This window comes from Phoca vitulina, unplaced genomic scaffold (genome assembly GCF_004348235.1).
Source record: "Phoca vitulina isolate PV1807 unplaced genomic scaffold, GSC_HSeal_1.0 scaffold95, whole genome shotgun sequence".
Taxonomy (NCBI): Eukaryota; Metazoa; Chordata; class Mammalia; order Carnivora; family Phocidae; genus Phoca; species Phoca vitulina.
In genome coordinates this window covers 595,833-611,492 of record NW_022589798.1, presented here as the reverse complement: position 1 = coordinate 611,492, position 15,660 = coordinate 595,833, and the positions used below count along the sequence as shown (strand labels likewise).

General features: G+C 40.5%; 1 protein-coding gene across 3 annotated transcripts in view; it reads left to right on the top strand.

Annotated features, from left to right (window-relative positions):
* The window catches only part of GART (phosphoribosylglycinamide formyltransferase, phosphoribosylglycinamide synthetase, phosphoribosylaminoimidazole synthetase), a 31,069-nt gene extending 15,766 nt beyond the window's left edge, over positions 1–15,303 (top strand). For all 3 annotated transcript variants that reach the window (XM_032396969.1, XM_032396968.1, XM_032396970.1), the window contains exons 12-22: positions 1,369–1,463; positions 1,832–1,941; positions 2,757–2,955; positions 4,339–4,590; positions 4,833–4,985; positions 8,925–9,131; positions 10,163–10,300; positions 11,560–11,690; positions 11,985–12,126; positions 13,107–13,222; positions 13,313–15,303. In XM_032396969.1, coding sequence (XP_032252860.1) covers positions 1,369–1,463; positions 1,832–1,941; positions 2,757–2,955; positions 4,339–4,590; positions 4,833–4,985; positions 8,925–9,131; positions 10,163–10,300; positions 11,560–11,690; positions 11,985–12,126; positions 13,107–13,222; positions 13,313–13,504 — 1,735 coding nt within the window. In that variant the 3' untranslated portion in view covers positions 13,505–15,303. The remainder of the gene's footprint in view (positions 1–1,368; positions 1,464–1,831; positions 1,942–2,756; positions 2,956–4,338; positions 4,591–4,832; positions 4,986–8,924; positions 9,132–10,162; positions 10,301–11,559; positions 11,691–11,984; positions 12,127–13,106; positions 13,223–13,312) is intronic.
* Positions 15,304–15,660: the final 357 nt, after the last annotated feature.

The window sequence follows — 15,660 nt, the reverse complement described above, 5'->3', positions numbered from 1 at the left end:
TAAAGATGGGAAAAGGATTTTTATTCCTTGAGTTATCATATATTTAAATATTACTGTTGTATTTTTATCTCAGTTCCTGGTTTTGTCAGAGAATTCAAGATGAAAATATTGGCCATCTACCTTTGCAACTTAATTTGACTATATTGGAAATCTTGGCAGTCTCATTTTGTTACTTCGTTTATATTTATTACTGAAATGTATTTTTTGACCCCTTATTAATTTGTTAGCATGTACAACGATTCCTTTGTAAAATCAATAAACTATTAATTGCAAATGTGAGTGTTTTGATTTCTTAAGTATATATCACAGTTACTATTATTCATTGAATTTGTCTATGAGAAATAAATATGTTTTAGAGCAAAATGAGAAATTTTTAGCAATTAAACTTAATCCCATTAATTGATAGACAAATATTTAGGTTCAAATACTGGAAACTTTTTAGGATTAGGAACATTAAAATACCATGCTAAAAGTTTTATTTTTCATTTTAAAATAACTAGATTCCATTGAAATGACCAATTGCAAGGGACTGTCATTGTCATCTTAATACTAACCTGAGTTCGTAAAATTAAAGATGAAGAAAATGAGAGGGCACAATACCAGCTGCTACCTGAGAAAGGTTTTTTTAAATCAGTAGAACTTTGTTTCCTTTCTGAGCATGACCCTAGACTGCTAATTTCATTGGAGTTAATTGCCAAAGCTCTCAACTCTATTTGTACCCTGACCCATTGTTTCTAATAAAATTTCACATATTTCTTCATGTATCACTACATCCCAGTAGGCCAAAGTACTCATTTTTGTAAGGCAAGGCTACTGAATTCCCAGTGCTGTTCATGAAATTTGGATGTACTGCTTCAATTTGTTGGCCCTATTTAGAAGGGAATAATGCACTGAGTATCATTATCTGGTTTTGCTTTTTCCGGTGTGTTTTTATCTTGTTTCTTGCTGTCTTCAGCTATGAGGAAACTTACACAATTCTCTACTGCACTAAGAGCCCAGTTTCATTATTTAGGGATTTCTTTGTAGAGTACATATAATCCTAATTTTCACTTTTTTTACTCCATTTTGGCATTCCTTTCCTTCCCATACCAAAATTGAATAGAAAAATGTTGTGGCAAAATATCAGTGTATCTAGCTCCCTGTGAGAAATAAGAGAAGTAGTACTCATTAGTGATAATAAAATTGAATCAACTGGGGAAGTTATTTAAACATATTCAATTTCCAGGGACTGCCCTTGACCAGTTAAAATCTATGGATGGGGCCTGGCACATTCGGATATATAAAAGTCATCTTCTGTTTTATATAATACCTTATAATTAAACTAATTTTCCCTGGCATTTAGGTGATGTGTTTGTTTTAATTCTTCAGGGGCCTGACTTACAAGGAATCTGGGGTAGACATTGCAGCTGGAAATGTGCTGGTCAAGAAAATTAAACCTTTAGCAAAAGCTACCTCCAGACCAGGTAAGTCAGAGCCTGTCCTTTGCTAGTTCATTAACTTTGACTGGCATTGTGAATTGATTTGGGCGTTGTACTTTACTGAGGAAAATGTTCCAAATTAATGCCAGGTTGCTGTTAAGTCTTTCCCTCTTTAAGCCGAACCCATAGTCTTCTGCTTTCTTGTCTCTAATATTAAGGAAAACATCTCAAAAAGATATGTCTGCCCCTTTCGTATATACTTAACTTTCTTGATCAGTTCTTTGAGCACCTGGTACTCTCCCCCATTCTCAGGAAAGGCATCTCTTATTGTAGCCGTGCTTAATTAGAAGTGGTTTGTATATCCGTGTTTAATCTATTAAAATGCAGTAGGTAATTAATTTCCTCCCCATTAGGCTGTGAAGTTGATCTTGGAGGTTTTGCTGGTCTTTTTGATTTGAAAGCAGCTGGTTTCAAAGATCCTCTTCTGGCAAGTGGAACAGATGGTGTTGGAACTAAACTGAAGGTAATCAGACACCTGTGTGATTGATTAAAGGCCTTTTGTGAATGATAGGAGAGAATTTACCGTATATCAAATACATATTTTTCCCCTCTTGATGTATATGCACTAAAGAGAACCATACCAAATAACCATAAAGTATGGCTAAAATATCTACATATTTCTAACAACACAATGTTGTTGAAACTATATCTGGATGGAAGGGTTATTGGGATTAAACGGGATACTTTTGGGGGCACCTGGGTAGCTCAGTTGGTTAAGTGTCAGACTCTTGATTTGGGCTCAGGTCATGATCTCAGGGTCATGGGATCCAGCCCTGCATCCAGCTCCAGGCTCAGCAGGGAGCCTGCTTGAGATTCTCTCCCTCTGCCCCTCCCCCCACTCCCACACTTACACTCTCTCTTCCTCTCTAAAATAAGTAAATCTTTAAAAAGGGGGGGGTTCTTTTGGGGCACCTAGGTGGCTCAATCAGTTAAGCGTCTGCCTTCAGCTCAGGCCATGATTCTGGAGTTCCCAAGCCCCACGTCGGGCTCCCTGCTCAGCAGGGAGTCTGCTTCTCCCTCTCCCTCTCCTCCTCCCCCTGCTCGTGCATGCTCTCTCTTGCTCTCTCAAATAAATAAAATCTTTTTTAAAAAAATTAAAAACAGGATACTTTTGGATCAAGTGGCTTATCAGAATTTAGTATTTTATCTTTAGGTGTTTGCAACAGCTAGCCAAATAGCAATAATATTTACTAGCTTCCGTTGATAAACTGACAAGGTATAATTTGGAGCTTATCTTTTATGTGGTTGTTTTGTGTATTGTGTATTGTGCTTCTTTAGATTGCCCAACAGTGTAATAAACATGATACCATTGGTCAAGATTTGGTTGCAATGTGTGTCAATGACATTCTGGCCCAAGGGGCAGAGCCTCTTTTCTTCCTCGATTACTTTTCCTGTGGAAAACTTGACCTCAATACAACTGAAGCTGTCGTTGCTGGAATCGCCAGAGCTTGTGGAAAAGCTGGATGTGCTCTCCTTGGTATGACCATCCATTTTAATCACATGTCCTTCTTCTTACTGTATCTTAGCTCTATGTATAAATGTGATTAGTACTAATATAGCTAAGAAGAAAAACTACATATTACATGATGAGGCAAATAAAATATAGATAACATTACCTGAAGAAAACTTAGATCCTGGTGCCCTCAAGCCCCTCCTCAAGGGTTTGTCCCCCAGATTCCTATTCCTAAACTGTGACCCAGGCCTTACCTTTTTCCCTGATCTTTATCATTTCCATCCCCATCTTTCTCAAGGGCCTCATGGACAAACATGGTTAGGGGTTATTTCCTCCTTACTGGCCTGCAGCAGAAGTAGATGATTCCTGACATTCTACATTTTAAGCATTATTTTCCAACAGAAGTAACACTAAGAATATAATATACCTAAGATTTACAGAAATATTGCTTAAATATATATGGGAACTTTGAGCAAAATGAATTGTAGGTTGACCAAGCAATGAAACTACCTCTTTTATATTAACTATTTCTGTGGACACCACATTTTGTCTTTCCCAAAAGTCAAAATGACCTTTTCAACCATCTTTTAGAACAGTTTATAATTTGGAGTCTGGGGGCGCCTGGGTGGCTCAGTCATTTCAGGTCATGATCCCAGGGTACTGGGATCCAGCCCCACATCGGGCTCCCTGCTCAGCGGGAAGCCTGCTTCTACCTCTCCCACTCCCCCTGCTTATGTTCCTTCTCTCGCTGTGTCTCTCTCTGTCAAATAAATAGATAAAATCTTAAAAAAAAAAAATGGAGTGTGCCTGCCTAGACCCTTTCTTTACATATGATCACAAAAGTGAACTATGCTATACTTTTTAGGCCAGGGCATTTGGATTTAAGCAGGCCTGATTAAATCACCTCTCTAAGCCTGTACCGTCATCTGGAATATAGAGTGATTATAAAGGTCAAATATAAATGAAAGCATTTCTAAAATTAAACTGCTGTAGAAATGACATTATATTCAGCCAAGCATTCGTTCTTTGAAGATAATGCTGTTTGGGGGCTACACTTATCCTTTGTGGAAATTAGTACTGTTTCCCTTGAAATCACACTTGGTCGAAAATTCTGTTAGGCAGCTAATAGAGTACATATTTTTTAATGTTTGCAGAATATAGCCACGTGTTTAATTGTTCATAGTAAGAGTAGGGGCACCTGGCTGGCTCAGTCAGAAGACCATGCAACTCTTGATCTTGAGGTCCTTGAGTTCAAGCCCCATGTTGGGTGTAGAAATTACATACATACATATATACATACATACACAGACAAACTTAAAGAAAAAAAGAGGACCTGGTGTCAGTACTTCCTAGACAGGTTTATAAATATTATGTGATTTCTTGGCTCTTGTTTTATCATCCTGCCAGGAGGTGAAACTGCAGAAATGCCTGACATGTATCCTCCGGGAGAATATGACCTAGCTGGTTTTGCCGTCGGTGCCATGGAGCGGGATCAGAAACTCCCTCACCTGGAAAGAATCACTGAAGGGGATGTTGTTATTGGAATAGCTTCATCTGGTCTTCACAGCAATGGATTCAGCCTTGTAAGGAAAATTGTAGCAAAATCTTCCCTCCAGTACTCGTCTCCAGCACCTGAAGGCTGTGGTGACCAGACCTTAGGTAAACACACTCACGTTTAAATTTTCCTGCTTGTAAATAGTGAGCAACCACTCAATGGGTTAGTCTTTCATTAGTTAATTAGAATGGAATAAATTACATTATTCTATGATTTCACCGTTTGGACATTACCATATAACTGGTGTGTCTACAGGGTCAAATCATTCTCTATTTCAGAATTGTTGACATATGCTTTGGTTTTACATTCATAGGCTAAGTGTCTGTCTTATCTCTCCAATACACAGGGGACTTACTTCTCACTCCAACCAGAATCTACAGCCATTCACTGCTACCTGTCCTACGTGCAGGACACGTCAAGGCCTTTGCCCATATTACTGGTGGAGGATTGCTAGAAAACATCCCCAGAGTCCTTCCTCAGAAGTTTGGGGTAGATTTAGGTAAGATTGCTAAAAGGAAATTTTGTTCGGAAAACCATTGGGAGGAAAAATGCATTATGGAAGAAAACTATGGGTAGTTAGTGCACATATAATTATATATATATCGGGGGAAAAAATTTTTTTTTTTAAGATTTTATTTATTTGACAGGCAGTGAGAGAAGGAACACAAGCAGGGGGAGTGGGAGAGGGAGAAGCAAGCTTCCCGCCGAGCAGGGAGCCTGACGCAGGGCTCAGTCCCAGAACCCTGGGATCATGACCCAAGCCAAAGACAGACACTTAATGACTGAGCCACCCAGGTATCCCTGTATGGAAAATTCTTAATTATTGGGGTTTCTCAGAAAAAATAAGACTGACCTTTTTACCTCTTTTTGCTTTATTAGCTATGTTTATAAGGCATAAGATCCTCTCATGTAACTGGTAATCTCAAGCTCTATCAAGATGGAACCAGGAACGTTCCAGGAAGGGAAATGGTAGCCTGTGCAAGGGATAAATGGGACCCAAACCAAGGTATAGAGAAGGGAGACAGATTGGAGAATCACTTTGTGCTTAGAAGAAAAAGAAGTCCCAGGTTTCTAGTTAAGCAAGTGAATGGATGGTAACATCCATAACACAGGAGGAAGAGTAAATTTGGAGTAGGAAGTGGGAATAGTGTTTTGGTTTTTCTTTTCAAATATTATCTATTTATTTTTAAAGATTTATTTACTTATTTGAGAGCGAGAGTGCAGCGGGGAGGGGCAGAGGGAGAGAATCTCAAGCAGACTCCCCGCTGAGCCCAGAGCCTGACAAGGGGCTCAATCTCAGGACCCTGAGATCATGACCTGAGCCAAAATCAAGAGTCGGATGCCTAACCTACTGAGCCACCCAGGCGCCCCTGTTTATTTTAGAGGAGTGAGGGGAGTGCAGGTCCGTGCAAGGTAGGGGAGGGGCAAAGGGAGAGAGAATCTCAAGCAGACTCTGCACTGAATACAGAGCCCAACGTGGGGCTTGATCTCACGACCCTGAGATCAAGATCTGAGCAGAAATCATGAGTCAGACACTCAACCAACTGAGCCACCCAGGCGCCCCTGGAATAGTGTTTTAAATCTTCAATGTGTTTATTGTAAGGTGTCTGAGAGCAGAAGTTGCTATCAGGCTGAAGTTAGGTTTGGTGCTCATATGCAGATAGTAATAGTTATAGCCGAGAGAGTGGGGGAACTACAAGGTTGTTCCTCAGTGTTCTGTCTACTTTAAAGATTGACAGAGGTAGAATTACTGGAAAAGCACAGTCAGAAGCAGGGAGTGAACCATGTAAAAGTATCATGAACTCCAAGGATTTGAACACAACACTGGTCAGCAGTGTCAGGTACAGCAAAGAGATCTGGGATGAGAACTAGAAATAAGCCAGTATGATTCAGTCAGCTCAAAAAGCATCTCAGTGAGTGTAGATACCACCTGCCACATGATTGTGGGGGGGAATGGGTGGCAGAGATACAGGGACAGTGAATGGAGGTTGCTGTTTCAAGAAACTTATTGGTAAAAGAGAAGGGGGAGTCATTACTTACAATCATGGCAAAATGAGCAACAGGGTTTTCCCTCCCTGTTTTTATAGGGTAAAGAGACAGAGGAACTGCTCCAACTATCATGGTCAACTAATATACATTGGTTTGAGGAAACAGAAACTAAAGAAGGTCACATAAAGTAGCCCCTTTTCCCAGTTAAGAAGGGCTTAGTGAGATGAGCAGACTAGGAGTGAGGGCTTGAGGAAAGGAGTAAATAATAAAGTAGACTAGGAGAAACAAGAATGAGACAGGAGAAACAAGAATGAGACAGCAAGCAGCACTGAAGATGAAGGCGAAGCTGGTTGGGTGATTTTTCTCCCAAAGTATGAGCATGTATAGCCTTGAAACATGAATAAAAAAAAAATTGGGTTGATCCAGTTGGGCTGGCCAAGTGGAGAGGTCACTTGTGAGGGGAAGCAGCTGTGGGTGCACGTGAGTAGATGTGCTGAGCCAACAGTAGAATCAGTACGTGAAGCTAAGAGAGAACCTGAAGAGTCAGAACTAGGTTGTGATGTAGAGTTGATATCACCGTATTCCCAACGGCCATTGTGGTTGAGTCACACAAATGTCTGTGTCCCAGTAAAGAGGAAAGTCAGGCCCTTATATCAGCCTCTGAGATTTCTTCTAGGAATCATACTCCGACAACAGATTTAGGTAAGGCGTTTACAACAAAGTTGCAACTGGTTATATTACTCCTGACAGATCTGATCATTTGTAGAAACTGGGCTCTTAGCCTGTTAGGGTTTGTTTGGTTGTTTGTTTGCTTGCAAACAAATACTTTGTAAATCATTTTGCTAAAATGAGATCATAGTTTGGAAATCTGCTATTTATTCTACCATTTACTATATCAATATCCAGCTGTCATAATAGCGTCATTTTTGAGATGAGTATTCCATTTTTTTATATGCGTATACCACTATTTGGTTTTATGTTGCTGTTGACTTTTGACTATTGATACAACAGTGAACATCATAGTAGCTAAATCTTTTGAGCTCAACTTTTAAGAAAGGACATTGCCCAGCTCGTAGAAATGGAATTAAGTCTGATAGAGGAGAAGGTTCATAGACATGCGATGCTCCTTAAAAATTGTATTAACTCTAGAGCATTAAAGAACTGATTATCCAGGGTGCCCGACTGGCTCAGACAGTAGAGCATGCGATTCTTTATCTTGGGGTCTTGAGTTTATTCAAGCCTCACGTTAAGGGTAGAGTTTACTTTTAAAAAAAAAATAAAAATAAAGAACTGATTATCCAGCAGATACACCAAATTAATAAGGGGAACTGATCGTTAACCCTATTATTTAATAAAAAGCTAAATCCGTAATGGCTTCCCTTTCTTAGGAGCATCATAAGTAAATATTTAATTTAGTATAGGTTTGGCAAGTCAGATCCCATAACTACAGATTCCAAAGAACCATCCAAATTTAAATTATATGTATGTTCTGTTTATGCCTTTACTTAAAGATTTTTATTAGAGATTTTTGTTGTATTGTAACAGACCTAAATCTAAAATTTAAAGTAAATATGGGAAGGAGTGCCTGGGTGGCTCAATCAGTTAAGCGTTCGACTCTTAATTTCAGCTCAGGTTGTGATCTCAGGATCCTAGGATCAAGCCTTGTGTTGGGCTCCACGCTCAGCCAGAAGTCTGCTTGTCCCTCTGCCCCCCCAACCCCCGCCACCGCGCATGTGCACATGCGTGCTCTCCGCTCTCTCAAATAAAATCTCTTTAAAAAATAAAGTAAATAGGGGTGCCTGGGTGGCTCAGTCGTTAAGCATCTGCCTTTGGCTCAGGTCATAATCCCAGGGTCCTGGGATCGAGCTCCACATTGGGCTCCCTGCTCAGCAGGAAGCCTGCTTCTCCCTCTCCCACTCCCCCTGCTTGTGTTCCTGCTCTCGCTATCTCTCTCTGTCAAATAAATAAAATCTTTTAAAAAAAAAATAAAGTAAATACGGAGGGACAAGGTTTTGATTTTAACCTTTTATATAGTGTAACTATTTTTAAATAGTGGATATGTTTCTTCTAAATCTGTAACATAAGCCACCTAGTTTTGCATCATACTTAGGGTATGTTTTGGTCATCGCTAAGACCCAGCTTAACATTCGCAAACCTTTACTGGAATTCAGCTGGTAACACAATTAATCCATTAAGGGATTTCTAAGAACTTAGTTAATGCAGCACAAAACCTCACTTAACTGTGAATACTGGCCAAGTGTGTCAGCAAAAATGTTTGATATCTGAGGTACAAATGGATCCTACCCCAAAATTGTGAAAAGGCCAATTTATAGTTTTACCCTATATAAAATAGCAGTGCTGCTTATAATTTCCACAGCTTTGTATAAAGGCATACATTATATTTTGTGTGAGACAATAGGTTAATCAGACAACTCTTGCCTGTTTTCAGATGCCCAGACCTGGAGGGTCCCCAGGATCTTCTCATGGTTACAGCAGGAAGGACATCTCTCTGAGGAAGAGATGGCCAGAACATTTAACTGTGGGATTGGGGCTGCCCTTGTGGTATCAAAGGATCTGACAGAGCAGATTCTGAGGGATATTAACCAGCACGAGGAAGAAGCCTGGGTGATTGGCAAGGTGGTTGCATGTCCTGAAGGTAATCACTCCTTGATTCGTTGTTCTTAGTGTATAACCTGAAATGCAACTCTGCCCTGCCTCTGAAGCTCTGCCCACCTTTTAGTCGAACCATTGGTATGGCAGCTGCGTTTACACAGCTGTAACATGACAACGCCCAAGCTAGTAACACATTTCTCTTCATTTCTGCCTGACACCTCTGTGTAGTAGTCCCTATGCGCAGCTACACCCCACAGGACAACCTGTAACCAATGAGGTGAATAAATACCCACTTTAGAGACAGAAGAAGGGAGCAGTTCTGAGGCAGAGTCTTCATGGCTCTTTTGAGGGTCGCAGTGGAATCAAGTCCCAGTTGCCCACAGTGGTGACCAGTTTAATAACACACTCTTATATTGTCTCTCCATATCACTTTTCCCAGATCCTCCCTCTGGTTTCCTGGGATCACTTCCCAGAGTAATCTTCCCACAGGCAAGACCTTGTCTCAAGCGAATTCAGGGAATAGTGAAGCAAGCACCCTGACAAGTGCTGTGTGTACTCAGGACTCTGTTAGAAGTACTAGAAATTAGCAGAGTAGCAGAAAACCAACTCACATTAGCTAGGAGATGCCAGGGCTTGCCGATTATGTCCGTGTCTGCTTTTCGTTCCTTCATTATGTAGGTTTCATTTCAAGCAGGTTCTCCAAATACCAGAAGGATGTCTTGAGCCCACATCCTTGAGCTCACATTGCAATCGGTAAGGGAGGCCCTCTCTTCCTCAACATCCTGTGTCAGATCTTTGAATAGCCTTACTTGGGTCACATGCCTCCCCTGAGGCCACAAGATAGTGACGTGCTGTGGCTTTTAGTTGAAGTAGGTAATTATACATGTTCTCTTTCAGGAAGTTTTTATGAATGAGTAACATTAAGTACTACAAGTCTATTCTTCATTTTAGTCCTTGCATATCTTATTTTCAGAATGAAGTATTCTCAAGTTTTCATAAAATACTTTTCTTTCCATTATTACTGTTAATTCACAGTTGTTCCATTCTTATTTATTGGGTGTGTTTGAAATGAAGGTTCTCCTCGTGTGAAAGTCAAGAATCTGATAGAAACCATGCAAATAAATGGCTCAGTATTGGAGAATGGCACCCTGAAAAATCATTTCTCTGTCCAACCAAAAAAGGCAAGAGTGGCTGTCTTAATATCTGGAACAGGTAAGATATGCCTTCTTCTTTACTGTGGGGCTGTAGAAATGCTCTTTCCAGGTGCTTGGGTGGCTCAGTTGGTTAAGCATCTGCCTTCGGCTCAGGTCATGATCCCAGGGGCCTGGAATCAAGTCCCACATCAGGCTCCCTGCTTAGCGAGGAGTCTGCTTCTCCTTCTGCCCCTCCCCCTGCTTGTGCTCACGCACAGGCTCTCTCTCAAAAATTAATTAATTTTAAAAAGAAATGCTCTTTCCTCCTCTCCCCCTCCCCCCCAAAAAAACCTCCTTCCGATTGTGAGCAAACTGTCAGTAGAGCGGGGGCAGGGGATCATTAAGGACTTTTATTCTGTGTCCTCAGTCTTTCTACTATTCTCAGTCTTTTGAGACACCTAAAGGAAGAGTAGAGGGTATAAGGAAGATGATTGAAGAAAGAGAAACCAGAAAAGATGGAAAATCCAACTTTCGTATCATAGCTTTCTAATTAAAAAGTCTTAAAACAGCTGAGGTGTTTTTTGTTTTTTTTTTTTTTAATTGGTAATAAGAATATGAAATTTATGGTTGACTCTTGTGGATAGAGGGGTAAAATAATAATAAGAGTATCATATTCTCTCAGATGGAGATAGCATATTTATTTTTCCCACTACTGTAAGTAACATTGCTATGAACATTTTTGTAAATATACAGTACATTTCTAGGTGCATAGCTGATTATTTCTTTAGGATACATTCCCGGAAGTGTAACTGCTTTCCAAGTCCATTTTAAGATTTCAATATACTTTAGGCCCAAGTTGATGGTAAAGTAAAGAAGCTATTGTAAGGGTCATAGTGGTTTCTTAAGAGGGTTGATTTTTCAGGGCATCTGGCTAACTCAGTCGGTAGAGCATGTGGCTTTTGATCTCAGGGTTGTAAGTTCAAGCCCCACATTGGGCATAGAGATTGCTTAAAAAAAATAAAATCTTAAAAAAAAGAGAATTGATTTTTCTTACTTAAGCAGCTTATTCCTCACCAGTTTTTAAATCATGTTACACTGTTTCTTTTACTGTGCTCGATCATAAGATACTATTTTGCAGGAGCAATTACATATCCTAGAACCAAGAGTGCCTATGTTTTCATAAGCTATTACTCCATTCAAGAGAAAGGGAATTTAAAAGCCTCACATATTTTGCCATTCTTTTCTAAGACATTTATTCGGAAATCTTGACATTCACTATGCAAAATGGAACATATCTTTATTAAGAAACTTGAGCTTACTTGTGTGTTTCTCTTTCAGGATCAAACCTGCAAGCTCTCATAGACAGTACAAGGGAGCCAGGTAGCTGTGCACACATTGTTGTTGTTATCTCCAACAAAGCCGCAGTGGCTGGTTTAGATAAAGCCGAAAGAGCCGGAATTCCCACCAGAGTGAGTTACTTTGAAAAATGTCTTTCCTGCAGACTGTATTTAATCTCATAACCCCCCCCCACCTCCCCACCTCCCCGACAGGACTTCCATCTGTAAGGGCAACTTGTTCTTTGGATCTCTGGACTGGGGTGTGTGCTGGGCTTGCTTTTCTACTTCATCCTCTCCATTCCTTAATTCTTCATATCAGAGGTGTCTTCATGAGAAAGAAGGGAAGTATGGTCTATGTACAGGTTGAGTTTTAAATCGTTTTTGGTAATCCATTGAAAAAGTTGTGCCTATCTTTTTCTGTTACAGGTAATTAATCATAAATTATATAAAAGTCGTGTAGAATTTGACACAGCAATTGACCAAGTCCTTGAAGAGTACTCCACAGACATAGTCTGTCTTGCAGGATTCATGAGAATTTTATCTGGCCCCTTTGTCAGGAAATGGGATGGTAAGCAAAAATTGTGTGACGCCACATTGAGAAATCAACTGAACACAGAATGCAGGGTCATTAGCTTCCCAAACAATCCCAATGGTGAGATATTTACTGGGCCATTTTAACACAGGTCATAATTTAATTTCCTTTGCCTCAGCTCAGAGAATGACCCAATGATCATTTTATCTGCGCTTTTTATCAGTTTTCTTTGGCCTGCTGTAATTAATCACTTTTTCTAAAAAAGCTTAGGTTACTCACATTACTCATATTTCATCTTCTGAGTAAATATTCAGTAGAGACATTTTTACTTGTGTAGAAGCAAAAGGAAGTGATTGCCTATATCCCACAATGAAGAGTCCATCCTCTCCTTAGGAAGTGTAGACCATTGCCACACATGGCAAGGTGGGCACTGTTTCTGGAAAACATGCCTTGTGTTACTGTGTCTTTGTGTTTTGACTGCATCCTATTGTCCTTTTTTGTGCACCTGTTTGGACAATAAATGGATTCTCTCTCCAAAGACTTCCTGTTTTCTTAAGTGAATATGGTTAGACAGAGTCCTTGTGGTGTAGTGAAAACTGGCAGAGCTGTGGTGCCGTAAGGCACAGAACTAGCCAGTCTAGCATCTGGCTGGTGGACATGCCACTTCGTGCTTAGAAGTCAAGCACATAGACGCAATGCAGGAGTCTCCTGTCTTTCTAACAGTACGTGCTAGCGGCAGGCCGAATTTTCCTCAAGAGCTCTGTGATCTAGAGTTGACCTCCTTGCCCTGCAGGCGCCTCTTCAGTTGTGCAAGGCGGGAGTTTGCTGCCCCCAGGGCCTCCTGGATGAAAACCTTTATTTCCCTTTACTTCATTTCTGTCTTTTACGAAGAAACACCCATCCCAGAGAAATCCTTTTCCTCCTGACCCCTAATTCTAGACAGAAAAACATACATTCCTTTGGTAGAGTACATAGGAGTTTTAAATTCTGACCACTGTGTTTTTACTAATTTCCAGGGAAGATGCTCAACATTCACCCATCCTTGCTCCCTTCTTTTAAGGGTTCAAACGCCCACGAGCAAGCCCTAGAAGCCGGGGTCACAGTCACTGGGTGTACTGTGCACTTTGTAGCTGTGAGTATCTCTACCAAAATATTATTAGTGTCTATATGTAAATAGTACTAGCTAGAAAGTAATGTTCAAAACTTCTTCTTCCTTCTCCAGGAAGATGTAGATGCTGGACAAATTATTTTACAAGAATCTGTTCCAGTGAAGAGAGATGACACTGTTGCAACTCTGTCTGAAAGAGTGAAATTAGCAGAGCACAAAATATTTCCTGCAGCCCTCCAGCTGGTAGCCAGTGGAGCTGTACGGCTTGGAGAAAACGGCAAGATTCGTTGGGTCACAGAAGAGTGAAGCCTCCCAACCCGGGAATAGAGCCAGTTCTGAAAAAAGTCTGGCTATTTGCATGATGACTTTTACCATGGACTCAGCCGAGAAGAACAGATGCTAAAAAAGAAGTCCTCACTCTCACCTCTGGCTGTTTTTTTTTAAGGAACAGAGATTCGTTAAAAACAAGACTGGTACAGCATGTCTAAGACCTATGTGTGTCACCTCCAGTGGTCTTTCAGGGTTTACCTGTTCTGTACCTTCTGGTTCATAATCAAGTTGGTCATTCAGAATTCCTCTCACTTTCAGCCAGACAAGATACCAAAACTCCTCGTCTTCTTCTGAATGATACCGCCTCCATTTTTTGTAGTTATATGTGCTCTAGTATTTGAAGAGTTAACCCACAAGGCTACTAAGTTAATATCTCTCCCCTATATTATCTATCTGTATGGGTTTGAATTGAGACTTCTCTACTGTAATTATCCTGATCATAATTTAGGGTCATAAAATTTGTGTGTAGCTCCCATTTCTGAGAGATAGTGTACTTTGTGCTTTGAAATATCATTAAACATCCCTCTAATTATTGACAGTTTCTATACCACACAGATTTTAGCTTCACAGTTATTCTGTGGGTTATCAACATCCATACTTTTTATAAATACTAGAAGGTTAAAGGGAGAGTTTTGGTGGCCTCTAGAATCAAACATAGGACTGAGGCATGTTGCTCATCCTATCTGTCTCTGTGTCCCCACCTACTAACGTAGGCAAATGCCTATCATAGTTGTTTTGATAATTAATACGTGTGAAATGCCAAAAACCATGCTTGGCACAGAGTAGGCCCTCAAAGGTCAGCATTTATTTCATAGCTCTTCCCAGTTATGAAAGCTCTTGTAACTCAGTATTCCAACCAGTATATCTCGAGCATAAAATTGAGAATGGTGATAAATAGAATATTGGAAGTGTGGTAGGTGCTGTTTGGGAGGAGTGAGGGCAGTCTCCCCAGACTAGTAAAGAGTATAATGGCACTGATGTGTTTTCCACTCTGGCCATTCATTTCCAATCTGGATATGCAGTCCTGGAACTGGGAGGTCTAGGTCGACCTACGAGGCACATGTACATGACCCCAACCTTGGTACCACGTTTCTCCTGTAGCGGAGTGAACAAGGAATGGCCAACCAGCCCAAAGGCAGCCAGCAATCCTTAGACTACTGGGCAGCCTTCAGGGTGATGTGGCCTAAGGTCTGCCTGCCCAACAGGAGTGTACCTTATTGGCAGGATAACCAGGAGGCCCCGTTCGAATCCTCCCTGGGAGTTTAAACTCAAGACCTAACAGCAAAGCAGTCATTTTATACGGAAGATACAAATTCTAGCCTTACAAAAGGAAAGAGTAGGGGGGGTAAGAAGAGAGGCACCTCTACCAACAGACCCTAATTCACTGCCCCTGGAGCAGGTAGGTTTCCCCAGACCCAGGCAGCTGGCCAATGATGTCACCCTTACTCACACTGACTATAGTCAGCAACAACCATCAAATTGGAGGTTGAGGTGCATCATTTCACACAGGTCCCTTTGCTGTAAAAACAACTGATTGATTTGTTCTGGAGAGTTCACTCGGCATTAAATACCTATTACATACATGCCAAACATTGTCCTATGAAGTTTACAGAAAGTTAAAGATACAAAGGAAAATGTTATTGGTGGATAAAATCACAAACTAATAAAAGTAGAGACTAATAGGGGTTCCTGGCTGACTCACAGTCGGTGGAGTGTGCAACTCGATCTTGGGGTTGTGAGTTTGAGCCCCACGTTGGGTGTAGAGATTACTTAAAGTCTTAAAAATAAACAATAAAACCTCAAAAAAAAGTAGAGGCTAATAGTACCAGCATGCAAATTAGAAAAATCAATGTAAGCTTATGACTTCAGAAATACAGTTTTTTAGCCCTTACTCTGATACTAAGTTCCACCAAAGGGAATGTGAACTCCATGTAAGGTTATTGATTCCATATCTTGGGATAAGAAGAATCAAAATGTGTCTGAATTATCTGGTTGCCAGAAACCAAAAAACATTTGAAAATAGGGACGATACTGAAAGAACAAGGGAATCAGCTTCAGGGGTGTCCTACTGTCTAGTTTGGGATAAACAGTATTATTTGGACGTGATGAGTATATGAGCAGCCATTAGTTTA